Source organism: Acinonyx jubatus, chromosome A3 (assembly GCF_027475565.1).
Source record: "Acinonyx jubatus isolate Ajub_Pintada_27869175 chromosome A3, VMU_Ajub_asm_v1.0, whole genome shotgun sequence".
NCBI lineage: Eukaryota > Metazoa > Chordata > Mammalia > Carnivora > Felidae > Acinonyx > Acinonyx jubatus.
Window position 1 is genome coordinate 71,000,054 of NC_069388.1, and position 27,432 is coordinate 71,027,485.

At 36.1% G+C, this 27,432-nt stretch overlaps 1 protein-coding gene across 5 annotated transcripts in view; it reads right to left on the reverse strand.

The window, feature by feature from the left end:
• The window catches only part of ASB3 (ankyrin repeat and SOCS box containing 3), a 113,696-nt gene that overhangs the window by 14,984 nt on the left and 71,280 nt on the right, over window positions 1–27,432 (reverse strand). For all 5 annotated transcript variants that reach the window (XM_053200592.1, XM_027072454.2, XM_053200593.1 and 2 more), the window contains 6 exons: window positions 26,804–26,916; window positions 26,081–26,216; window positions 23,113–23,290; window positions 20,733–20,930; window positions 9,558–9,815; window positions 3,869–4,002 (listed from right to left, as the gene is read on the reverse strand). In XM_053200592.1, the coding sequence (XP_053056567.1) occupies window positions 3,869–4,002; window positions 9,558–9,815; window positions 20,733–20,930; window positions 23,113–23,290; window positions 26,081–26,216; window positions 26,804–26,916 (1,017 nt within the window). The remainder of the gene's footprint in view (window positions 1–3,868; window positions 4,003–9,557; window positions 9,816–20,732; window positions 20,931–23,112; window positions 23,291–26,080; window positions 26,217–26,803; window positions 26,917–27,432) is intronic.

A 27,432-nucleotide genomic window follows, 5' to 3' on the forward strand; every position in this document is an offset into this window, starting at 1 on the left:
CCCAGTACCTAGATGACACCATACTGATCCCTAAGAACTACTTTTACTGAATTACAGGTTAGAATGATAGCAACAGTCCACATTGAAGACTGGTAAGGTAAAATAAAGTCCCCAAGAAATCAAGTCTACAAAGACAACTTCTAGGAAACTGTCATTACCACATCCAAGAATATTTGTACTTGTGAGTAACAAGTTTATCTTATGTAATCTCTGTAACCTAATGTCAATGACTAGAGAGTTCAGTCAGAACCAAATTGACAGCCTGTCCACAGGCACGTTTCAGATTACCATGCTATATTTTCCCTGACACCATTTTAAATCCATCCCCAAGTTTGCTTTTCATTTTTCTTTTGCTTCCACTTTTAACGTCTTACTGTTTTGTAATAATCTACATGTATAAACGACTTAAAATCCTTTTTAGAACAAAGCAGAACATTGAAATGAATAGATCAAGAGAGTTTCCTGGGGCCCTTTTAGATTCTTTACAGAATCCAGATTCATATAATACCATGGATAGAATTGTACATATCTGATCATTAAAGTGAGGATGAACTAAAGCCAAGTGCTTTTATCCCTAAGAATTTAATTACTTAGACTTTATCTTGGACAGCTGGCCAGAGGTAGGCAGATTTTTTTATGAAGAAGTCTACTATTATGTGGTTAAAATGATATTTCTAAGAGGTATGTATAGAAGGCACATGATTATAAAAAATTGTCATTAAAGATGCAAACAGTCAGTACCTGGTATACATTTCCTTTCTGATGCAAAAAAAAAAAAAAAATCTTTTTGAAGACAAATCTAACTTCATGATTAAAACATGAGGAACAAGGGGCTAGTTGTCTTTTTTATTTGTAAACTACCAAAGCAAGCTCCTATTTCTTTATGGAGGAAAAAGGTAAAAGGTAATGAAAGGAAAATATTGACCAAGGATATGGCATTCCAAAGACTTGAAAAGGGCCTAGAAAAAAAAAATAGAGAAAATCTTTTCCTTGGGATAGATACTGGTAAACCTAAAGGAGCTAGGGAGCTGAAATTATCTAGGGGCTTACTAATAGGTATTGGGCTACAAGAAGTATCTTTTCAAAAAAAAAATTAAATATTTTGAGAACATAGTTTCTGCTACCATGTTAAATTATTAGAGACAGCGAGACTCATACATTTAGAGAGGTAGTTAAAGAATTGCTTTTCTGGGCTCACTCTCACTGGTGATGAGCCATGCTTCTGCTCAGTGAAAGTCCTGCAGCTCAAGATCCAAATAAAGTTAACCACTATACCGAATGGAGTGTCCTGAAAATTGAAGGAAAAGTGGAAAGCTGGGTGTATCAAGAGAGAGAGCCTTGAACTACAGAACGGAAGAGAAATTCAGACAACTGAGTAGGTGGGCATATCTTTTCCCCTCAGCCCTACTAAAATCCAATACTGTTATGGTTCCCATTATCTGCAGAAGAAGAACCAATACAGAATACCTTGAGAGATCAATATAACTAGGAGGAAGAACACAAGCTTTTCCTAAGTAGCCTGCAATAAGAGCAGGGTTTTAAAAAGTCTTTCCATAATAGGAATGAAAGGCCTTCTTAAAACCAGACAACCCAAGAGACAACGTAGATCAGAGTTTCTCAAACTCAGCACTACTGACCATTGAAACCAGATAATTCTTTGTCATGGGGGGCTGCCCTGCAGATTGTAGGATGTTTAGCAGCATCCCTAGCCTCTGCATGCTAGATGGCAATAGCTCCCTCACCAGTAATGACAACCAAAAAATGCTGGTAGACATTGCCAAATATCAGGAGCAAAATCATCCCTGTTGGGCACCACTGCTATGGATGAGACAAGTAATAAAGAGCTGCCAAGGATAACTCACTCTCTGGGTAACTAGCACTCCCAAACCATTTCACTTCTCGAGCCAGGATACAGAAGGAACAGCAGGACTAGTAGGAAAAATGACAAGTTCAAATTTTAGATATGTCAAAATATGAGATACCAAGGGAAGATGTCCATAAGGCAGTTGGATATATGGGAATGGAATCAAGAAAAGAGGTCTTGGCTAGAGAAATAGACCAGAAAAGCATGAGCTACATTAATACCTCTGAGAAAGACTTTTGCAAATCTGTAGCCAAAATAAAATGCTCTTAAGAGATGATGATTATTACCCTACCCAAGCTCTACCTAGTGCCTGATTAAACAAGAAGCCCTTGATGGATTTAGTCTACTGGAGGGTAATGCACTCATGAACAATTTTTACCTTCATCTGGACAAACTTACCATATGTTAAAGTCTTCAGAGTAAACTCTCACATATCTGCACTAATTGATACACTGCAATAATTTTCCCATTTGGCATATGCTCCCTCATTTGACTTTTGTTCCCAAATCCATTGTCCCATATTCTATCTATTTTAAATAGACACTTGTTCTCTACTGCTTCAGATACATAATTAGTAAAAGATGCAATTCTCAACATTAAGAATTAAATGCAAGTGAGTTTTCCAAAATTATCATTAAAGAAATTCTGTATGAAAACACTCAGACTCCAAACAGATTACTTTTTTCTTCAACAGAAAACTCTCTAAGAGTTTGAATACACCTCAGTTCAAGAGCATATTTTCCTGAATGTCTGTTTTTGATTGAGAAAATCTACTTAAATGTAATTTTCCAAGAAATTACAAGACACATTTCTACATATGCATTAAGTTCACTTGTTAAAAACCTATTCAACATGTTTTATGAAGAGCTACATTTCATGCAAAAATAGCAGAGAAGAAAAAATTTTCCTAGCTTTAGACATATAATCTGGTTAACAAAATATAGTTAAAGTAAACTAAATCTGAATTACAATTATTATGTTTAGTTTAAGCTGGCTTCCTTGCGTAAGATCTTCTACTTCATGCTTTAATTTTTTTTTTTTAACGTTTGTTTATTTTTGACAGAGACAGAGACAGAGACAGAATGCGAGTGGGCTAGGGGCAGAGAGTGAGGGAGACACAGAATCCAAAGCAGGCTCCAGGCTCCGAGCTATCAGCACAGAGCCCAATGTGGGGCTCATACTCCCCCCCCGAGCCGAAGTTCGGACGCTCAACCTACTGAGCCACCCAGGCACCCCTTCTACTTCATGCTTTTTAACTAGCCTTAAAAAATGTTTAATAAGTGAAAGTAAGTTGAGAATTTGTTTTAAAACAGTCATTTAAATTATCAATCAGGGGTACCTGGGTGGCTTAATAGGTTGAGCCTGTGACTTTAGCTCAGGTCAAGATCTCACAGTTCATGGGTGTGAGCCTTATATTGGGCTTTATGCTGTCAGGGCACAGCCCACTTCAGATCATTTGTCCCTGTTTCTCTCTGCCCTTCCCCTGCTTGAACTCTCTCTCTCTGAAAAATAAATATTTTTTAAAAAGGATTAAAAAATAATAATAAAGTATCAATCAATTCACAGAATTTTCACCCAGCTCACCTTGATAGTTATATTGTGCCAACACACTGGCATGCATTAAGTAAGAGGTATAAAAAAAAAGGGTGGTAATAACAAATAAACAGTTAGCATTTTTCTGCCCACAAACTAAATATTCACTAACAACATTTTTAGGACTCACTTTTGTTTACATAGAAATAAAAGGACACCATTAAATAAAAATATCAATAAACACCTGCTTTTCTTTATATGCTCCTTAGGCTAAACTTATCAAATCAGATAAGATATTCATTGAAGAAAATTACTATGATCCACCACCACACCACCACCACAGCCCCATCCTTTCCCCACATAAAGAAAATGCAAACAATGCCCAATTTAATGACTCTGATCACTTATAATTATAAGATAGCTAAAGAGAAGAGAAAGTAGTGAAATGTGTCTAAAATCGAACTTTCTTACCAATATGCTGCTGCAGAGCCCGAGACGAGTTTGAGGCACGAGTGGAGATCATCTTTTCAACAGCTGGAGGAAGTGTCCTCCAATTAGTAAACTCCAAAGTGAAGATAAGGATGTCATCACTGACTGAGTCAATCCTGTATTAGCAAGATGTTAACATACCATCAGACACAAAATATGCCAAGGGTTCATCCTGAAAACAAACACCACTTAGTTATTCTTGCAACCTTTCAGTATAGCAAGAAGAGCGAAAACTGGGGCACAGAAAACATTCATGTAACTAGAGGTAAGTTCAATGGATATGAATAATCATTTACAGGTTCCTACAAGAAAATGAATGGACTGTGTGTGTCCTTGTCCACTAGATGACAAGAGAATTTCTACTTCTGTAGAGGACAGGAATTCTCCTTCCCATTCCTCAGCAGCAGGGGTAAGAAAAAGAGAGGCACCAGTATCATCAGTGGATTTGTGAATTATCTCTTCCCACTGGAATCTCTTGCTATAAACACCTCAAGTGGTCATCCTTATAGACACACAACTTAACAGTCCTAAAAGGATAAAGCCCAAAACACCCAAAGCTATCACTCAACTGAGTACATGGGAGAGATGACTTGTTTCTGTCGAATTCCCAGGGATGGGCAATTGTTACCCCGTAGGAACCTTCCACACTGTATAGTCAGTTCTAAAAGATGTACTAAAACAACTTTTGTCCTTAAGGACCGAAAAGTGTTCAAGAGAAACAAGTTCTCCCTCTAGTATTTCAAAATAATACTGAATTTTCTACCAACCCAGCCAAAAGAGACTTCCCCAGATTTTATAAGCACCTGAATCCTACTGGACAGAGCACTGTTCTAAGAAAAGTTCTGGTTTCTTTTCTTTTTTTTTTTTTTTTTAATTTTTTTTTTAACGTTTATTTATTTTTGAGACAGAGAGAGACAGAGCATGAACACGGGAGGGGCAGAGAGAGAGGGAGACACAGAATCTGAAACAGGCTCCAGGCTCTGAGCTGTCAGCACAGAGCCCGACGCGGGGCTCGAACTCACGGACCGTGAGATCATGACCTGAGCCGAAGTCAGACGCTTAACCGACCAAGCCACCCAGGCGCCCCGAAAAGTTCTGGTTTCTAATACCACCTCTACTACTTACAAACATATTGCCTGAATTCTTCAAGCCCTAGACCACAGTCTCAAAAATGCAAATAATACTTAACTTATTTCAGGAGAATATTTGAGAAAATTATATGAAACAATACAGTAAACATACTTTGAAAAGTATAAAATGTTGCACAAATATTTGATATTACTAAAACTGGATTGAAATTTTCAATATTGCATTTTTGTAGGGCTTAAAACATTGTACACATGAAATTTAGTCACATCTTAAAAAAATTTTTTTTAATACTTATTTATTTTTGAGAGACACAGAGAGACAGAGAATGAGCAGGGGAGGAACAGAGAGAGAGGGAGACACAGAATCCAAAGCAGGCTCCAGGCTCTGAGCCATCAGCACAGAGCCTGATGCAGTGCTCGAACCTACGAACCATGACTCATGGCTCATGACCTGAGCCGAAGTCAGTTGCCTAACCGACTGAACCACCCAGGCACCCCGAAATTTAGTCACATCTTAAAGAGAACTCCAAATTCTAACAAGATTACCCATCTTGTTACAAGATTACCCATTACTCAACTAAATACTCCCCTGCAATATTGCATTGTTGGAAGGAAAATAAAATGATTAGGGTTTCTGGTAATTACTTCAGAAATTACTTTCAAGGTTGCTTTTTTAAAGATGTTACTGAGCAAGGACTAAAAAGGGGGGAAAATAGAAGGAAAGGAAAGAAACTGAATAATACTCTCAACTTGTCATCTCAAAGACAACTTATATTTTGTAATTCAGAGTCAAAGTGTCCTTGAAATGAAGGACTAGAGAGTATGAAAATCATTTCTCCAATTCTTAATTCTCCAATATGCAAGCATACATAAGAAAGAAGTGTAGCACAAAATGCTTTGGGAAAACATTTTATGTCTTAGGAAGCTCTCAGTAAAATCACAACTTATCAAGAAATACTGAGAATACATTAAATGGTACAATATACTCAAAGGCAAACAATCTCCTTAACATTCTAGTACCCCACAACAAAGGTTACTTAATTCTGGCTCCTTATTTCTTTTTTAATGATTTCATTTTTCTGCTTAAGTGTGCTTTAAGTCTCACTGTGACCAGACACAAAGTCATTTTTCTGCAGTTATCTAAACACACACACGAGAAATAAATCTGTTTATACAGCTTTAGTTAATATAATGGTGAGTTGATTCTACCAATGCTGATAATGCCACTAAAAATGTATTGTTAGTGTACTACATTGACCATTACATTGTACAAAGCAGTTGTACAATCATAAACGAGTGACAGTTAATCAACTAAATGCACAGATGACATTTACTTCCTATTATTCACCCATTACATTTGGGCAAGGGTAGGGAGGGGACCTAGTCTTGCATTCAAAGTTGAAAAAATATTTCAACTCTGTAGATTATATTGTGACAGGCAATTATTCAGTGAGATACATTTTTAAAACTGTTTAAGGCAAGCAATACTAGGAAAGACATTTATAATTTACATGACAAAGATTAAGCAACAGACTTACATGTGATATAAATAAGATACAACCAAAATCCACTTTAACAACATACTGGAATTTTTATGGGAGAATTTTTCTTTAAACAGCTCTTTGAATGTAAATTTGATCAAAGAAAGCAAAACATTTATCATATTCAGCATAAACAGTAGCTTTATCCATTCAATAAAAGATCAGTGAACAAAAATTTGACCATGTTAAGCATTTTCATTGCTAAAGTGAAATTTTCCATTGTATTTTTCTAATGAATATAAAGTGACTAAAGTTACTCCTTTCGAGTAAAATATATACAACTGGCGTTCTCCCTCCAGACAGTTGAAAGTTTTACAATTTACTTCAAAATAATTTGTAGTGTACTGTTTTTCAACTCTTTTCTAGCCCAACACATTCAATATATATAGCACACAGAGAGATATCAACAAATACAACAGAAAAATTCTTACATGGCCTATTCACATGGGGAGGGGGAGGGTACTGTATCCAGACTGGGGATGGAAGAGTGTATTTTACAAATCCTTCTGGGAGAATTAACTTAAGTAATTCCCTCTCCCAGCCCTCTAAGAAGTTGGCTGAGGAGGAAAGGGAAAGAGGCAACATTTAATTTTTCCCCCTATAGGTACTTGCTAATTTATGAGTAAGAAGGAGCAAGAAAAGCTGGCATATATATATCCCCTAGGTTATGCAAGGGATTAAGGAACTTGAAATTCAGTGATGTAACTACAGTATCCATATGGACACACAGGGCAAAGGCAGGATAGCACAATGGTTAGAAAGACAAACTTGAGCCACACTACAGGACAGCCACATTACAGGATAAACTCTAGTACTAGTAAATTACTAGCTGTGTCAGCTTGAGCAAGCATGCTAAACACTCTGGGCCTCAATTTGCTTCTCTGTAAAATAAGGATAATAGTATCTACTGTATTTTATATTAAATGAATTAATACAGTAAAGAACTTAAAATAGTGCTTACTTGTGTCAGGCCATATTCTAAGTGTTGGTTAAAGAAAGAAACTAGAAACCAGAAGGGAGTATGAAGGCTAAAAGTAACAGACAAGTACTACAGAGTCAGTACCTTCAGAGGAAGAACACAAACAATACTGCTGAGAAGAGGGGGGGGTGCCCTAAGGACACTGTCAGGGCTGTCCACAGGTGCCCCACGTGCTGGACTGAATTTATAGCAGCAGTTGGGGAGTGAATCCTAGAATAGTGAGAGGCAACTGCGGCTAGCTGTCAGGAGCCTGACACAACCACAAAATTCACTAAGCTAATAGTTAAGAACACTTAAATAACTTTGTTAATAGCTAGATACAGCATTCCTTAGCAAGTGTTTCTATTTTAGTGGTTTGTGTGTCTGCGCATGTGCACATACACGCGCGCGCGCACACACACACACACACACACACATAAAGGAGATTTAACACAAATATGCATATATGAATAACTTTTAAAAATCAGTGATTTCTCAGGGCACCTGGGTGCCTCGGTCGATTGACTATCCTACTCTTGATTTCCACTCAGGTCATGATCTCAGGGTCGGGGGATCAAGCCCTGCATCAGGCTCCATGCTGAGCATGGAGCCTACTTAAGATTCTCTCTTTCTCTGCCTCTCTCCCCCGCTTGCACACTCTCTCTCTAAAATAAAAAATAAATAAATAAGAATTTTAAAAAATCAGTGATTTCTCAATGAATTGTCAATAATCTTTATATTTCATTCAATTATTTAAAAACTACAATGGATTTTTATGAAGTTGTATTGAAAAGGTATAGAGAGAATTCCAACAATGAGTATCTGACAGACAACTGGATATTAATCAGTTGCTGGGAAAAGGAGTAAATACAACCAGGCACTCAACTTGTTGTAAGCTATAAACAAAAAGTAAACTGGGAATCGGAATGTGTACCTGAACTTTGCCTTTACTTCTATGTTCCTCAAACAACCTCCCAGAAAGCACTTTTTCCTTACAAACCTCATTATGTAAAACACTTGGTATCAAAAGGGATGACAGGCCGAAGCATAAAAGCTCTACTTAGTAAAAATTCCTGAATTCTATATATTGACAGATGTCATAAAAAGATGAGACAGTGAGATCTGCCAGATAGAGACCTGTTCACCACATGCAGATAGAGAAGTCACCGAGTGAAAGACAGGAGTCTCCAGAAATGCAAACAATGTACAAGTAGGGAACACTACTGTTCCCTGCATGAACTCCAAAGAAGACCTGTTTTCCAAAGAAAAACCCCAATTTAGTAAGATATCAAAGCGACTTTCTGCTGCAATGCAAAATTTAGTATTTGTCTAAACACTATTTTAGTGAATGATGACTTTCAAGGCACAAAAATGAGGACATTGAGATGTTTCATTGGAATTTTATACAATACCCATGTCCTCTATTTTTCTGGAGACTTATTCTATTTTCTCATTTGACTTGAATTACAGGCCAACAGAGTTATTTCATTGCTACAATCACCTTCTCAGCTCCACCTAGATACAAACAACTTTTGTAAAAGCTAAAGGCTGGAAGAAACAGTTTTCTCTTCTCATCCAAGAAAAACCCTGAGTCAACTTTCATATATTATCAGCTACTGCAGAAATCAGTATTTACATTAAAGGAGATGAAGTTCAAATACACAAGATGCTACAGGACAAGAATATTCCCTCTGGTAGATGAAAGGATAACAGAAATCTCCAAAGCAAATCTCCAGAAATCTCCAATTTTGTCACAGGCATAAGAGCATGAGAGATGGCCTAAGTAGAAGAAATAGCCCCCGTCCAAAGAATTCATTGGCATTCATCCATTTCTAATCCCTTCCACCTCTTACCTTTTCCAGGACTCTTACATTCAATCTATTAGTAGCCCCCCAACTCCTTCACCCCAACCTAGCCATCACACCAAAACACACGCACACATTCTCTCTCTCTCTCTCTTTCTCTCTCTCTCTCTCTCGCCTCCCAAATGGGAATCTTAAGAAATTGGGAGAAACTGAAGGTAGTATATTCATTCCAAAAGGAAAAGCTTTTTTCCAAAGCTTCACTATGGTAGGACTTCTTACCATGAACTGCAGAGTAGATTCAGTGGGTCAAAGCCAGCAAGCAGGAGAGATGGCAGCCATTCCTTATATGTTGTCTGTGCTTTAATTGCATGACTTATAAATTCAGAAATATGGTTCCATGGTGCCAATGGACAACCTTTCTTCAAAAAGTAGCGAAATACTAAAAATTTCTCATACTTCAGGCAGTATGCCAAATGAAGTTCATTAAGCTGGGCTCCATATTTCAAAAGTATATTCACAATTCCAAAAAACTCACAGCTCCAGCAGAAAGAAAGAAAGAAAGAAAGAAAGAAAGAAAGAAAGAAAGAAAGAAAGAAAAGAAAAAAGAAGACAAGTTAGATTTTCATATGAAAAAAATTCTTGCAAATAGTTAATAGTCTAATAGCTCTCTTCCTGTTGTTGTAGGCTCTTGTTTCCCATGTAAAGTTAGGCAGTCACTGGGGGAGGCAGAGAGCTTCTCCTGCCTCTGTTGGGTTTTTATTACTTTTAACTCAAAATAATCTTAATGCCAAAGTGATACATTTTGGGGGGCTCTCATCTGTAGTCCCTTCACATATCTAGTGAACTGGGACTAGAGAACTAGGGGAAAGGGAGTATTCTACTTTTTAATTTACACTCTCCTGCATGGTTTTTAATTTTCAGCTATGAACAGGCAGTGTCCTTAGAATTTTAAAAATTCATCTTAAGTAGATAATTTAAAAGTTACCATTGACAAACAGAAAACTCTTCTCAAATTGTGATGTTTTTGTACAATTAAGTATCTACAACAAAATATTTGCTAAGCCAAGTTCATAAACAATGTCATCAGTCCCTAAAGACAGAAAACTCATTCTAGGAATTTCCAATATACCATTTCCTTTAGCAATAGCCTTAGTCAATTTCCCTTTTACTTTTAAATTAATAATGGTAAAAACAAGGACAGCTTTTTTACGAACAAAAATTTAACTTAGTTTTATATTTTTAAATGAATCTTCTCTATCAAGTACTTCTACAGAATAAAAGTGTATCATTTTAGGAGCACTGGAGTGGCTCAGTTGGTTGAACATCCAACTTCAGCTCAGGTCATGATCTCACAGTTCAGGAGTTTGAGCCCTGCAATGGGGACAGGAGAGACCCTGTGAGACAGAGCCTACTTCAGATCCTCTGTCCCCCTCTCTTTCTGTACCTTCCCTGCTCAGGTTCTCTCTCTTTCAAAAATAAGCAAATTTTTAAAAATATATATATCTGGGGCGCCTGGGTGGCTCAGTCGGTTAAGCGTCCGACTTCGGCTCAGGTCATGATCTCGCGGTCCGTGAGTTCCAGTCCCGCTTCGGGCTCTGTGCTGACAGCTCAGAGCCTGGAGCCTGTTTCAGATTCTGTGTCTCCCTCTCTCTGACCCTCCCCCGTTCATGCTCTGTCTCTGTCTCAAAAATAAATAAACGTTAAAAAAAAAAAATATATATATATATATATATCATTTTATACCTATTAAATTGGGTTTTTTTTAATGTATCATCCAAGACTGATAAATTGTGGTAAAACTGAATGAAAATAAGTGTAATCCTTTTCCAAGAGAGCTAATTGGCAAGATGTATCAAAAGAGGTATCACAGCAAGTTATAGGGGCACAAACTCTGGAGCCAGCCTGTTCAGCTACTTAGTAGCTATGGGATTCTGAACAAATTGCATAAACTTTCTGGCACACAACACTAGCACCGTACGTGTATCTGTAAAATAAAATTTTATGTAAAGTAAAACAGCATAGTGTGCCTGGCTGGCTCAGTAGGTAGAGCATGAAACTCTTGAAATCTCAGGGTCATGAGTTCAAGCCCCACGCTGGGTGTGGAGCCAAGTTAAATAATAAAGAAACAAAAAACCAAATAGAATAGAATAGAATAAATACATATCTTAGGAATTTATCCAAGACAAAATAAAAAAGAAATTACATCCTATTGGCAAAATATGTTAATGACAGTATTATCTACAACAGACTTATTTTTTCTGTAATGGACTTTTGAAAGAAATTACCTAAATGTTTAACGAGGAGCAAATAAGTACAAAATATGATATGGTTATCATAAAACTGCAATCATGGTGGTTTTGAGACCACATTTTAAAAACTATTTATGTTGGAGCACCTGGATGGCTCAGTCAGTTAAGCGTTCAACTTCAGCTCAGGTCATGATCTTGTGGTTCGTGGGTTCGCCCTGCGTTGGGTTCTGGGCTGATAGCTCAGAGCCTGGAGCCTGCTTCAGGTTCTGTCTCTCCCTGTCTCTCTATCCCTCCCCTGCTCTCTTTCTCTCTCAAAAATAAATAAAAAACATTAAAGAAATTTTAAATTGTTTATGCTATAATTGTAACAAAACTTAATAAACATGTATGTTCATTATGTATACAACTGTGAAAGAAAATATGTAATAAAATCATTCTCCCTTTGAAATTGGCATTAATCCTATTTTAAACTATAATTAAATAATATTTCATTAATCACAGTATCATAGAACCTGAGTAAATAAGAGGCATAAAAATTATTGATAAAACAAGTATAAAATGTTTAAACCACTGTTATATGAAACTAACTCCTTCTAAGGACTTAATGTCTAGAACTTGAAATGAGGTTTTAAAAGCAGTTAAAAAAACAAATACATAAGTAAAATGTCACCTAACCCCTGCATATTTTCATAAATCTATGCTGTTTAATCTCCAATTTGTGCTTTTCTTTAGTTAAAACCTGAAATGGCATTTGCTTTACTTTTAGTTATTTACACAGCAATTAGAAAAGACAAATTAATAATTCCAAAATTTCTTTATAAAAATTAAAAACTTTTTTGCCTGTCTACCATCTTGTTATTTGTTCCTGATGAGAAGTCCATCGTTCATATCATTGTTCTTGAAAACAGTCTGTATGTATGTATTTTTTGCTCTAGTTCTTTTCAGATACAGGAAACCTGACAGATTTGTCACCAACAGTCTTGCACTACAAGAAATGCTAAAGGATATACTTCTGACTGACGGTTTTAAACAGTTATCACCAATTTATTTCAACCACCTCGACCTCGTTTGACTAGGCTCTCGTTATTTTGCCTGCAGTTATTACTTGCTGATTCCACTATACATATGGACTGTTGAACAAGTTCCAATATATGCAGGTAAAGTGTGAGAAACTGCCTCACTACAAATGGGATGTATAATTCTCCAGAAGCCTGGCAATTTTCGAGGCATGAGTGTTTACATGTGCAATTCAGGGACTGGTTGAACTCTTCCCTCAAAAGCTTTGAAACCATCAATAGCCTAACCACAGATACTTTAGCTCTTAATGATTTAGCTCTTAAAGAAACATACTTTTGCTACAGAATACAAAGGTAAATGAAAGCCCTAAATGCAAGCTATTAGATTAAGTGCTACAGATGGCTTCTCTAGCCATTTTCTGTTTAGAAAAAAACCTACAAAACAATTAGTGGCTTTCCTATTAAAATTTCAATATAGCACCTAGACATGTGGCTCCTGCTAAGAAAATTTGAGAAACAAGGCCAAAAGAGAAACCATCCATCTCTAAAATGTGGCAGGAACATTTGCACACACAATTCCTTATAATAACAAATTTTAGTGAGTATTTATTCAGTACCAGCCACTGTGCTAAATGTGCTATGTGGAAGATTTGCCCTAATCCTCACAACAACCCTAAGAAGTTAAGTTCTATTATTATCTGTAGTCTAGATACAAAACTGAAGCTTAGACACAGAGCTAGTAACTAGTAGAATTGGCATAATACCACACCAAAATCTAACCGGTGAATATGGCATGGCAAATACATGAAATATGTCTCCTCCAACTATTATGAAAACTGAACACTTAATGAAATAGTTAAATGAAATTGGGGAATATTTTAAGCCCAGACCTGTTTCCCAAAGTATATTCCATGGACCACTAAATCCTGGAAATGATCTATATGACAAAGGCTCCATATTGAAAATATTTGAGAAACTCTATATACTCTATGATGCGGAAATATTGGAGTTCAGAGCTGACAGACAGGACAGAATTCTTGTGGCGTTTTGGTGCAATTAAAGGTGGCTTTTATTATAGCATGGGGATAGTACCAGCAGGCAGAAGAAGATGTCTCAAGAATTCTTTCTTGGCCATTGGCTCTGAACCCCAATGTTCCCAATGGCTCCCACAGTAGAGCCAGGAAAGAAAGAACTATAGGATGAACTTATTTTTTTAAAGTATGCTAGAAAATAAATACATAAAAGTATGCTAGTTACATTTTTTTTTTAATGTTTATTTATTTTTGAGACAGAGAGAGAGAGAGAGAGAGAGCATGAACAGGGGAGGGTCAGAGAAAGAGGGAGACACAGAATCTAAAACAGGCTCCAGGCTCTGAGCTGTCAGCACAGAGCCCGACGCAGGGCTCGAACCCACGGACCGCGAGATCATGACCTGAGCCGAAGTCGGACGCTTAACCGACTGAGCCACCCAGGCGCCCCTACATTTTCAAAGTAAACACCAAAAATGTCTTCTTCAACCTCCAGATACATTTCAGAAGAAATATCTTTAAAATTAAAGAAATAGGTCTGTTAAGTAAGAAAATCACAGGCCCCACATGGCATCACCCGGGTTAAGGCCCTGAGTCAGTAAACCAAGGCTTAAGACCTAACATAAGTGCAGTTTCAACTCCCTAAGGAATATGACTTAACCAGTCAACAAGGAATTTCCTGGTCAATATTAGGAAATTTACTGATGGGCCCCTTCCATCCCCTTAAGAGGGCAACCTTGCCTAAACAATGTATTACTTGCTAATAAATTCCTGTCTCCTCTTTTTATGCCCTCCAGCTGCCTTTAAAAACCTTTCTTTTGTCTAGTTCAGGGGAGATTTCTTCTTGCTAGATGGGATGCTACCCGATTCGTGAATTGTTTAATAAAGCCAATTAAGATCTTCAAATATGGGGCGCCTGGGTGGCTCTGTTGGTTAAGCTTCCGACTCTTGATTTTGGCCCTGCGTTGGCCTCTGAGCTGGCAGCACAGAACCTGCTTGAGATTTACTGTCTCCCTCTCTCTCTGCCCCTCCCCAGCTCTCTGTCTCTAAAAAAAAACAAAAACAAAAAAACAAAAAAACAACTTTTTTTAAAAACATCTTCAAATTTACTCAGTTAAATTTTTTTAAACAGGTCCAATCATTAATCTGAAAAAAGCATAATAAAGAAAGTTTAAAATGCCCAAAAAGTCTATAAACACAGGAACAAAGGTATATTTATAGTAAACATAAGGTTGTCCTGTTTCAAACTTGTGTAGATTCCCTCCTTTCTTTAGGACTTCACAGACATCACCATAAGAAAAAATATTAGAAGACTTTCAGGGAAAAAAACTTACTTAACATTGCTTACCCCTTTGTTTCCCAAACTTGTGTGTCTGGAAACCCCTTGTGTCCTATGCAATATCTAATGATCTATAGAAACAGTACTCTACAAAACACACTTTGGAAAACCCAGGTCTAAACTTCTCAGCCTTGTGTCAGGACAAGAGCCCTCCTAAAAGCTTATGTGACTGCTTAGTACTACATTACAGACCCTTTTCTAACAAAACTACCATTTATATGGTAAATAAGAAACACAAAGTGAAGTAGATGATCATAAAACTTTATCAGCATGCCCTGAGCTTGTAGAAAACCTCTTAAGTAGGTGTATAAGCTCCAGAAACACAGGCACCTTCAATGCTATGACTTTGATTACCACATATCATTGAGCAACAATTGGCCCTAAGGTTTACATAAACTTAGGTTAAAATATAAATTACATGGACATATGCACATAATTCCCTTAACACTTAAACTCTCTCTCAAGCCCTGATGAAGAATTGGAAAAACTCTGGAAGAGCATAGAGATTAAAAAGAAATAGTCCATCCTATTTAACACAAATATCAAGAAATAACTATGCCACCTTAAGAGATTGCACATTGTATAAACAATAAAAATCAACAGATACTAAGAGAAGAGGTTTAAAAACTAAAAAAACAAAACAAAACAAAACAAAATGTCTAGGCCTTATTTTTAGGGCTGTACCTTTTCCATCATTCTGCTCTTTGAAATTGAAAAATGTGTACAGAAGTAGTGCCCTGATGACAGGAGTACAGTGAAAGGAAATTCAACATGTTAACAAGACTTATTTTAAGGAAATAGAAACAGGCAAATATCTTCAGCATTTTATGTCCAATCAGCCAACAAAACATCTAACCAACTTATTAGCTGAATTGTCAAAAGGTCATATAGTAAGTTTCAGCCATCAGCTGAAAACAAAATGAAGACATTAGGTCCTGCCTGGTGTACCCACGTGTGATATGATGATGAGAATGGACACAATTTCTATAAAACTAATGGGATAACAATAATCAGCATCAATTAGAAAGACAAAATTAGGTCAGTTAAGCCATGGTCATGTTTTACAGTCATATATAAAAGGCATTAACATGTGTTCAAACTGTCCTGAAGTTTCTCAGCTTCCCTCCTCTTTTACCCATTCCAGTTAAAAGAGTCTTTTTCTTATATTTTCTCATTTGTATTGAACTACTTAGCTATGCTCTTGAAAGACCGGCTTTCATGTCACTGCAGTTGTTAACTTTTTAGCCCAAAAGGACAGGGACTGCTTTTGTACAGTGGTGCAGGAGACACCTTTCCATCATGCCTCATAGTGGTGAGGAGAGCTAAAGATCACTGCGGAAGCTCACCGTCTCAAGGGGAGACAGAACAAAAATGTCTGGGAATCCTGAGCTGAAAAGTTAACTTGGCTGAATAAAACCATAAACAAGGGAAAACATAAAACCCAGAGCCATTATTTGTATTTATTATTTTCACCACCTTTCCATGTTCATTGTACTATTTGCAAAAGGAGACAAAAGCTTACCAAAAGCACAACAGGCCAATAGTGCAAGAAGGGCCACAAATACTAAATTTCCATATGTCAAACATACACACGTGAAAACAAGTTTCTGACTCATTATTACTAAAGTCAGTGTTGAGTAAATCTTTTGATTTTATACCAAACTAACATTATTATAAAAACATATGGCTACTATAAAAATAAAATTTCAAAACTTATGCCACTAAACTTACCTTTTAACCAATCTCTGAAAACTTGAATATCTAATAATAATTAATTTCAGTAAATATAGTCTTGCAAGCTCTCTGCTACCATTTTTGCAACCAAAACTCAAATTCTTATTAATAGTTGATAAATAGGATAAAGGAAGTTCATAGCTTCCATATAGAACAAAAGCACATAATAGTTATTTTAAATAAAAACTATATTCAACTATCCTTGCTTTTTAAATGGTAATTCTAATTAATTTAATTAATTTTAGGTGTGTGACTACAGAGAATCCAATTTTTTTGAAGATTTTATTTTTAAGTAATCGTTACACCCAACATGGGGCTCAAACTCACAACTCCAAGATCAAGAGTAGCATGCTGTTACAACTGAGCCAGCCAGATGCCCCCAAGAATCCAAATTTTAAGATGCATACTTATTGAAAGAAATAACCACAACTTAACACATTTTTCAATTTTGATTTTTTTTCCTAGATGGCTATGCTGTCCTCTTGATACACTAAAACAAAACCTACTGTGAGAATGACAGTTTTCTTGCATGATCAGCAAAGTTTTATATGGAGTTCGAAAATAATCAAGTGATACTCACATTACATGTACAGTGACTGACATGCAAACTAACAGATGTTAATTAGCTAATATAAATGTAGTATAGATATTAAAATTTAATTGATATCGTCTTCTAGCTAAATGGAGGATGGCAAGGAGAAGAAATTAACCATGGTATTTTTTTTTTACCACGTGCCAAAAATTGTGCAATGTACTATACTTAGGTCAACTCCTTTATACACACACATTAAATGCAAGCATAGGTGATTATGAGGCTACCATCTTTCAGATTTAGTCCCTTGGGAAAGGCTTCCCCTTCAATTAAATTCTCCACAAAGTAGGTAATAGTGGCAAAGATGTCTCAACATCTTTACGGCAATTAAGTCTATTGCCATGGGTTGCAGGCAAACAAATGAAAAGTCAATTACAAAGACTAGGAGAATGCACCCTTATAAAACAGGTATTTTGATGTTATAGCTTTTTCCCTATAGACTAACAAGTAATACCTTCCAATGACTTTTCTCACTGAAAAAACCTACCTTACTAATTAAGAATACATTTGGTTCAATTACAAGTTCCCATACGGGGGGAAAAAAAAGCTGATAAGCCCTTTTTTAAAGCCACAAAACCAGATTTCAATTGTGGCCTATAGGGCCACTTCCCAGAGCAAAATTTCCAAAAGTAGCAATAACAAAGGATGTTAGTTCATGTCTGTGATCAAGTACCACTATATATCATTCTGATGCTTCTTCACTTTTAGTTTTCAGCAGTTCGATTGTTTTTTGAGCATGCTTTTTTTTTTCTTTTGGCTTTCTCCTGTATCAGTTTACTAAACTTTCTAAATCTAAAAATGCATACCTTGATCCAATATTGGGATACTTTTAGCCATTATTAGTTCACATAATTTTTCTACAACAATCTCTTTCTCCTCTCCTTCTGGACTCTACTGACATTAATGTCACTCTGTTGATGTCATCCCCCAGGACTCTGAGGCTCTGTCCTTTTCTACTTCACCTAATCTTTTTTCTCTCTTCTTCCATTTGGATAATTTCTATTGGTTTATCTTCAAATTAACTGACTCCTTCCCCTTCCTCTGCCTCTTCCATTCTGCTATGGAACCCATGCAGTGAAATTTTCATTTCAGATATTGTATTTTCCAGTTGTAAAATGTCCAGTTGGTTCTTCTCTCATAGTTTTTATTCCTCAGTTGAGAATTTCTACCTTTCCATTTATTTCAAGTGTATTTACCTTAAATACTACACTATGATAGCTGCTTTCAGTTCCTTTATATTTCCAACAGCTGAATTATCCCAGTTTGATGCCTGTTCATTCCTTTCCCTTGAGAATTGGTCATAGTATACTCACATGTCAAGAGATTTTAAACTGTATCCTAGACACTATGATGCTATTGTTGTATTATAATCCTTACTTTTGCTTGTTTATTTTGGCAGGCATATGGCCTGCTTAGTTTCAGACTGCAATTTTGGCTTTGCCTTCTACAGACCACAGTTCTGTAGAAGTTCAGTTCTCAAAGACTTTGTTATGCTATTTTGGGTCTGGTCCCACAAAATGTGCCACCCAGAGGTTACTCTGAGACTGTGGGTGACAGTTTAAATCTTGTTTACAACAATGTATATCTGTCATTCAAAGCGCGGGGTGAACTCAGGACATATGCAGAGAATCCGAGGATACCATTCTTCAGCTCTCTCTTCTCCAGAATTCCCCTCACACTCTCTTTCCCACGGAGTTCAAATTTCCTGATTCCTCAGGCCAGAAGAACATTAATTTTAAGGTGTTTGAGGGTTAACATTAGCACTATGTCATATGGTTTAATTCAAACTATACTTAGAAGCTGATGAGGCATGAGTTTAGCTGCTATTCCTCCAAAAGGTAAAATGAAGGCCAGAAAAGACTATCATTATATTGGACAAGCACACATAAAAACTATACAAAACCATTATGTTCTGATATAATCCTTTTAAAAGGTCATTTCCCCCACATCGGGCTTACTGCTGTCAGTGCACAGCCTGCTTGGATCTTCCATCCACCCCCCTCTCTGTGCCTCTCCCCAACTCGTGTGCATGCTCTCTCAAAAATAAATGAAAACATTAAAAAAAATGTTAAAGTTCAATTCTGACCTAATAAAAAAATAGAGTTAGATACATATAGAGAAAAATAACTGAAATAACTAAAGTCATAAATGCAGCCCTCCTGAAGAAAAACTAGACATGTCAGAAAGACAAAACTTGGAGAGGTACACAACGAACTACTATGAAATCATGAAAGTTATGCATAGGGCAGGTCCAAATACTCAGATTCACCAAAACCCCTAATATTCAGACCACAATATATACCTGGAAGCTTACATTCAGAATAAATAAAATGAACTTCTATTTTACATAGCAAATGTTAAAAAATGGTTGACTGAAAAGCTTCATAAATAAATTTTTGATAGATGTTTCAATTAAATTGTGGAGAGGAGTCCATAATCATGAATTCAAGAGAGCCAATGGAATTTGAGGGATGCAAGCAACCTCTTCTGTGTCATTAAAAACAAGAGTGTCTATCTGAACAACTTATTCCATTACTAGATCAACCCTAGATATTATTCAGTATTTTTTTTCTTACACATAGCCTTATTCTTACTATTTTAAAACCTTAGGAGTCTTATCAACAAGTACTGGTCAGAACCTAATAAAGCAGCAGTAATTCTTCATTTATTCTACCTCAGAAGATCATGGAAGATTAGCAAAACAAATATTTCAAGATCTTTTAATTTAATTTCCCTGACTTATATAGAGAAGTGCCACATACTAAATTCATTAAAAATACAATAATATTTACAAAACTAATATTTCATTTTTAGGCTCATAACAAGTTTTATAAATTTCAAATGGTAAATAACCTGAAATACAATATCTTATTTGATAAAGTCATCTTAAATTCTTTTTTCTTCCCCAGCTTTACTACAGTAAAACTGACAAATAAGATCGTAAGATATTTAAGTATGCAACACAGTAATTCCATATATATACACATCGTGAAAGGAATCCTCCCCCTACCACCAAATTAACACATCCATCACATTACATGTTTACCTTTTTTTGGGGGGGGGGGGGGGCAGTAAGATAATTTAAGTTCTACTCTTAGTAAACTTCAACTATACAATACAGTTTTATCAACTATAGCCATCATGTTACACATTAAATCCTGAAACCTTATCCATCATATAAATGAATGTTTTAATTCTTGAATTATTTTGATAACTAAGTATAATCAGAGAAATCCTGCATTTACTTTAATACACTGAAAGTATTCTATAAAGTTGCTACAATAAAAATATGATCCAGGTCCAAAAAGGGAAGAGAAAAAAATCTGACATTATCACCTCATTTTATTGTACTTTGATGGAACGACGTACATCACAGAGGGTTATTCATATCTTTCTAAGTTAACAATTTAGCTTCAAGTTTCATCATAAAAGAAAATCACTTGGAAATATATCTCCATGTAGCAAAAAAGGATAAAAATATAGCAAATATACATACTCCTTTTGGAAAGCCATACACATGGGAGAGCTGAACCCAAAGATGAGGCACATCTGGGCATCTGGGCTGTAGCCATGCTGGAGTAACATTTCTAGGCACTCTTCATGCCCTCCGAACACTGCAGAGTAAACGGGGCTCACTTTGTCTGGCCCAGTGTCACAAACCCGGTTGGTAAGTGGTATTAACAATTCCAAGATTCTGTAAGCACACAAGTTCAGGGCATTTCATGTTTCATATGTACATGAGTGCAGTCAACATTTCTATGGCACTTATTTTAATAGTCACCCTTTGATTGATTTAAAGTCTTTGTCTGTCTTCTACCTACATTAGATTATTACAGGATAATAAAATGTTACCCTTATTGTTGCTTTATACAAAGGTCCTTACACATATCTGAAACAGAATTAAGTAATGTTACTATAAGTAAATATGTAACAGGTTATCCTTATTTTTTCACTAATTATTTCCCTTGCCACCATCATCACCGTACTCTCCCAAATTCAAATTTTCTATTAGGTATTTTAGGATCTGATCATTTAAAACTTCATTATACCAGAGACAAACTTATATCAAGAAAATAAATAATTTTCCTCCTTAAAGTACAAACTAAAATTTATTTTCCTAATTAATAAGAATTTTTAAGAGAATGAGTGACATGCAATGAATAGTATTTTCATGAGGAAGGAATAAGAATTTCTGCTAAAATATTCTATTTTCTGAAAAGAATATGAGCTCTTTAAACACTGAGGCAGATTTATAAAGAAACTGGTTGCTAAGTAGAGGAAGTTCTGAAGAAAATCATTAAAACCTAAGTTCTTAGATTATTTGTAAACTTACCTCCAAGACTCACAGCTGGAAAAAAATTAACAGTTTACTTTTCTAAAATTAAAAATACATCTGTAGGGATAAGGGCAGCCATGAAATCCCCCCTCTTTCTGGGAAAAGAAATGCAGGGTTACTCCAAAGCTACTTTTCTTTAGTACTTACATTCACAGAAGGGGTTACACTGAAGTGGTCTATGGAGGAAATCGTTATAACAAAAAAATTCCCAATATTGAGAACAAATAAGGACAAATCCCAAGAGGGTTTTAGTATCAATTTAAAGCTCATGGTAGAATTGTATCTAAAACTTCTGTTTAAATAAACAAGCAAGAGTTAAGAAAAACACCAAATCATAAAACCTAGGTATTCTGTTGAAATAAAGAATCAGTTTAATGTCCCTTAATAAATGTGTTTTAAAAATGGATTGGAAAAATTATACAAGGTGCAATAGTAAAATACCATGCCACCTAGTGGCATAATAACCAAATGACAGAATGTTTTCCTACTATGTAAACATATGAAAGTAATGACAATTTCACTATTACTTTTTAAATTAAATAATACAAACAACTACATGGGGCGCCTGGGTGGCTCAGTGGTTGGGCGTCCGACTTCAGCTCAGGTCATGATCTCGCAGTCCATGAGTTCAGTCCCCGCGTCAGGTTCTGTGCTGACAGCTCAGAGACTGGAGCCTACTTCAAATTCGGGGTCTCCCTCTCTCTCTGCCCCTCCCCCACTCATTCATTTTCTCTCTCTCTCTCTCTCTCTTCTCTCTCTGTCAAAAATAAATAAACGGTAAAAAAAATTTTTTTAAATAAAAAAATAATATGAACTACAAAACTACTATTTTAAATTATGACTCTAAAGAGTTTAAACATACATTTCTTAAAACTATTCATTGCCAATTTATGTTAAGATGGGCTGCCATATTCTCAGAGGTATAACCAGGTTATTCGCTTCTAAGATTCCTGGAACCCCTAATTTTAGGGAGTTCCAACTTTCTTTAAGTCTCTTTCTCCAGAAAAATTTCGTAAGAACTTCTAAGGAAGAAGAGTAACAGAAGTAGGGCAGGCAAAGTACCAAGTTGGATTAGAGATTAAAGAGAAGGTCCAGTCACAGGGTTCAAGATGGGGAGAACTCCTTAGCCCACACAAAGGAAAGACTCGACCCAAGAAGGGTCACACACTCAAAAGCTTCCTGGGGTCAAACAGGAAACATCGAATAAGGCCATCAGATTGTTAACTAAAGACACCTGGAATAAAACTGGAGCAGAGCAGCAGAGTATGGCCACAGCTTGAGAAATTAGAGGAAAGTCTTAATACCCTGAGGATGCCCCAGGGCTCCATCTCCAGCCATTCTGTTCACACTAGGAAAGTGTAAGGCTAAGAGGAGCTGGGGATGGCACGGAGGACAGATATGGGGGTGGCTCTAATCATACAGCAGGCTGGTAGGGAAAATACCAAGGATTTTGCCTAAGATAAGAGAACAGGCTCAGAAGATTTATTCCTTGCCGCCTTTTAATTATGAGACTATTTTTATTTTCTGTTTTACTACTTACTCTGTATGGCCCATTTGTGCAGCTGCATGAATAGGTAACTGCCAATCATCCTCATTACAGTAAAGATCAGGATCTGCCCCACTGGACAGCAAAAGCTCTACACATTCTGTGTGGCCCTCCTGAGCAGCAATGAACAAGGGAGTAGCTTCATCCAATGCTTGACAATTGACATTTGCACCTAATAGAGGATAACAACATGTAACAGACAATCTTAATTTATTTTTTTAAAAATGATAATTAACATAAATTTCAAAACAGCTGTCTTAAAAGGGTTTTATAGTACAATAGTTCCAACCCCAGTGGACGCTGTTGTATAAACATACTGATTTTCCAAACTTGTTGGTAATCATTTTAAATTGTTTTTGCTTTTATGCTAACAAGAAAACAAGTGATTAACATTTTAGAATTCATTTTTAAGCTAAAACAAAAATCTTATGCAATGAAGGATTCATTTCATTCCAATCTGTCCTCCAGCAAGCACTCTGTGGGTCCAGTAAGTAATCACTGAAAAGTGGAAAATACAAATCATCAAAAATGGATAACATCTGACTATTACAAAAAAAGATAAGAAAAACGTACGTTATAAGACTTTATAGATGCCATTAATCAATTCACACTAAGATTTATGAAAAAAAAATCCCCACAGATATGACATACATTGGGGCCATACCTTAAAACTAATGTTAACTATACTTTTCATTATATCCTTTTCCTTCATGACCACTGCATTTAGAGCCTTATAATGAAAGAGAAAATGTCTACTTAAATGGTTTCTGAGCAGACTTTCAGAGAACAAAAACTGAGGCGCCTGGGTGGCTAGGTGGGTTAAGCGTCTGGACTTCTGATTTTGGCTCAAGTTAGGATCTCATGGTTCGTAGGTTTGACCCCTGCTTCAAACCTGCTTGGGATTCTCTCCCTCCCTCCCACTGTCCCTCCCCCACTCACATGAGAGCACGCGCTCCTTCTCTCTCTGTCTCTCAAAAATAAACATTACAAAATAAAGAACAAAACTAATCAATTACTTAAATGCCAATACATTAAGATGTAAAAAAGTGACCTCGCTTTTGGTAAAGGTTTTAAAAATAGCTAATTTCCCTCAATTTTTCTCATTGACAAATAACATGTTAAATATGCTAAGTATAGTGTTATTGCATGACAATGAGAATTTTTAAATTTCTCTAATGTCTCAGTGGAACTACCTTCATCACAAGGGAAAAAAAATTTTTTTCTTTGAATGGATGTTCTATAAATGCACCTTGAATAAACCACAGCCCTGAGACAGGTAAAAAGTCTGCAAAACACAAATACTAAGTTAAAGCGTTGATAGAATTTCAGAAATTCTAACTGGACACTCAACACATCCAGATAAGTAGAAACTTCTCAACTTAAACAAGGTGGATGCTTCACGTACTGTCAACCTCAGAAAGAAGGGAACACTAAATATATTAAGAAAAGACTAAGTCAAGAAAGAAATCTACTTAACTTCCCTTTTTAAGCAGTTTCATTTTGATTGACAATTTCAAAGAATCAAAAAGAATAAGGAACCAGTCCCTATAAGATTACAGGTAGAAAGTTGGAAAAATGACAGATAATTCACTGAAAGGAAAATCATTTTAAGGAGTTAGAAACATATATAGCTACATGATAAACATACCTACACACCTTTTCAATTTGCTGTTCATAACTATTCGGGGAGGGGGGTAAGGAACAAAACAGAACAGGTGCTTAGCATTCTGGGAGACAAACTCGGCATGAGGAGACAATCATTAAGGTACTGTTTAACCTATTTTATTTTAAATATTAGTTACATGCTAATAATTGGAAGTTATGGAACTGGAGGCCATAAAATGAATTAGGACAGCCTCAGAAAAATACAACAGAGAAGAAAAGGAAGAGAGGAAGTCACATGAGAAGGCCTGCTTCTAAGCCTCATTCTGCCAGGAAATATTTTCTAGATCTTTGGCAAGGCACTTAAACTCTCAGGGCCTGGGATTCTTAATCTAAAAAAGTACATGTTTAAATAAATAATTTTGGAGATTCCTTTCAACTCTAAGATTTACAGATTCAATATTTGTAACAGGTATCTTAATTTGGCACTTAATGTTTTCTTTGCTCCATACTTCAACTTGCACATTTGAAGGTTTGTAAGAAAGCAGAAATAAGAAAATATGTGCTTTGTTGTCGAAATAAACTTTGTTTTGTATATTTGGAGGCAATTTATTAAAAGCCTAGGTATTATAGACAAATATAAAAAGCCTAAGAATTTTTAAAAGATGTTTTGCCTAACAGCAAATCTGGTGTATTTCCCTTCTGCTCGTAACTATCCACGCTTCATCAGGTTAGTACTATGAGTGTGTGCACAGCGTTTGGAGGAATTTGAAAGCCCTTACATAACAAAGGTTTCCGGTCACAGAAATGTCATACAGCATAAGAATGCCACCTCAACACCATCTCCTCTGGTAATGCTGAATGTGTAATGACTGTCACAGAGAAACCTTTAGCAGGGTTAGGTTGCTATTAATATATTCAAAGCGTAAACATGCTTTCAAATAAACCATTTAAATAATCCCACAATTTATCAAAACATACAACTCAAAGGCTTAATATACAAAATAGCTATCTAATAAATTAATTAAGCTTATATAGTCTTGTACCCTAGACAGTTGGAACTGTTCAGGTCCCCATAAGAAAGAACAGCCCCATCATTCAACTTGCCAATAAACCTGCTTTTGTGATAGATCGTTGTGTTCCTCCTCAAATAAATTAGTAGCTGTGCATCACATGATGTTAGTAATAGACACTTAGTAACCAGGCTTATAAATCAACTTGTATGTACTCTTATTTACCACTAACATAAAACCATAAATTTCACAACCTGATTTATATCTGGTCCAGAACTGTACTTCCCAGGAAGACACAGTTAAAACTGAAGATCTTAACAGTGCAAAGGCTAAAGGATTCAGCTTACCCGATGAAATAAGTATGCTCAAGCTTTCTAGCTTGCCATACTGAGCAGCCACAAATAAAGGTGTGATTCCAAAGTCATCCTGGCATTCCTTGTCTGCTCCTTTCTTAAGAAGCAATTTTATGATCTCACCATTTTCCTAAAGCACAGATTCATATTTTAAACAGGAGAAAACAAAGAAAATAGAAGGTATCTGTTTTCTTATCCCTGTGTTTTGGGGTGTTTTCATCTTCACTAAAGGAAAACTTTTTTTTTAAGTGTATTGTTCAGTGGGAAGGATATACTAGACAGAGATTATTCTATACGTTTAGCCAGCCCATTAAACAGGTGAAACATTGATCTCTAAGAATTATAATCCTTTTAAAGCCTGCAAAATTAGTTTGCTAGCCCAAGCAGTAAGGAGTTAGTACAGTTTCTAAACACACTGCTATAAATAAAGTCAGTCATTGCTCCTTATCAATTTATACCCTAAATATTCTGATGGTCTCTTAACTATGCCATCAACATATGAAAAACTTAGATAATCCCTGAATCCCAAAGCTGCTGGAACTACCAGAGCAGTTGGCTTATTCAGAATGATCATTAGCATTTAGACTGCCTTTTCTGTACTGCACTAACCATCATAAATCACAGGCAAGTAGGAAGCAAAAACTGTATAGAACTGTCATTTTAAAAGGGTAAAACACATAATTTACATGGAAATGAAATAATAAATTCACAGGTTACCTGAAAAGTAGCCTGATGCAAAGCGTTCCATCCACACATAGAATGGGATCCATTAACATTTGCTCCATATCGAAGCAACAGCCTTAACACATCTATATGTCCATTTTCAACAGCTGCGAATGCAACAGTCAAAACAATTATTGTCAGTAGAAAGGCAGGTTTGTAGGACTGGACACTTTGGTGATGTTCTCATCACTTATTCACCCTGGAACTCACAGTGCTGTGATCATTCCTATCAAGAAATCAAAACACATACTCCCTATGCAATCCCAAAACATTTATCACAGTTGTCTTAGCTTAAACCTATTAACATACACATCCTTTCTGTAAACAAAATTATTTTCAGTAGCATTTAAAAGAATACAGAGGAAATGGAAGTAAGAGGCAAACATTTATTCTCTCTGCTAATAAAGAAATGTTTCTATTTAGTTAAAATGCAATTGGGAGAGAGATAAGGATGAACTGGTCAGAAGAAACAGCAGTCTGAAGAAACACTCCCACAGGGATTGAAAGGTTGGCTGTTATTACCATTTGACCACAAATGACAATAGTCACTGCCCAACTGAAAAAGCAATACTGCAAGTTCTGCATCTTACATATTTTTTCCGTCATAAACAATCGTTAAATGA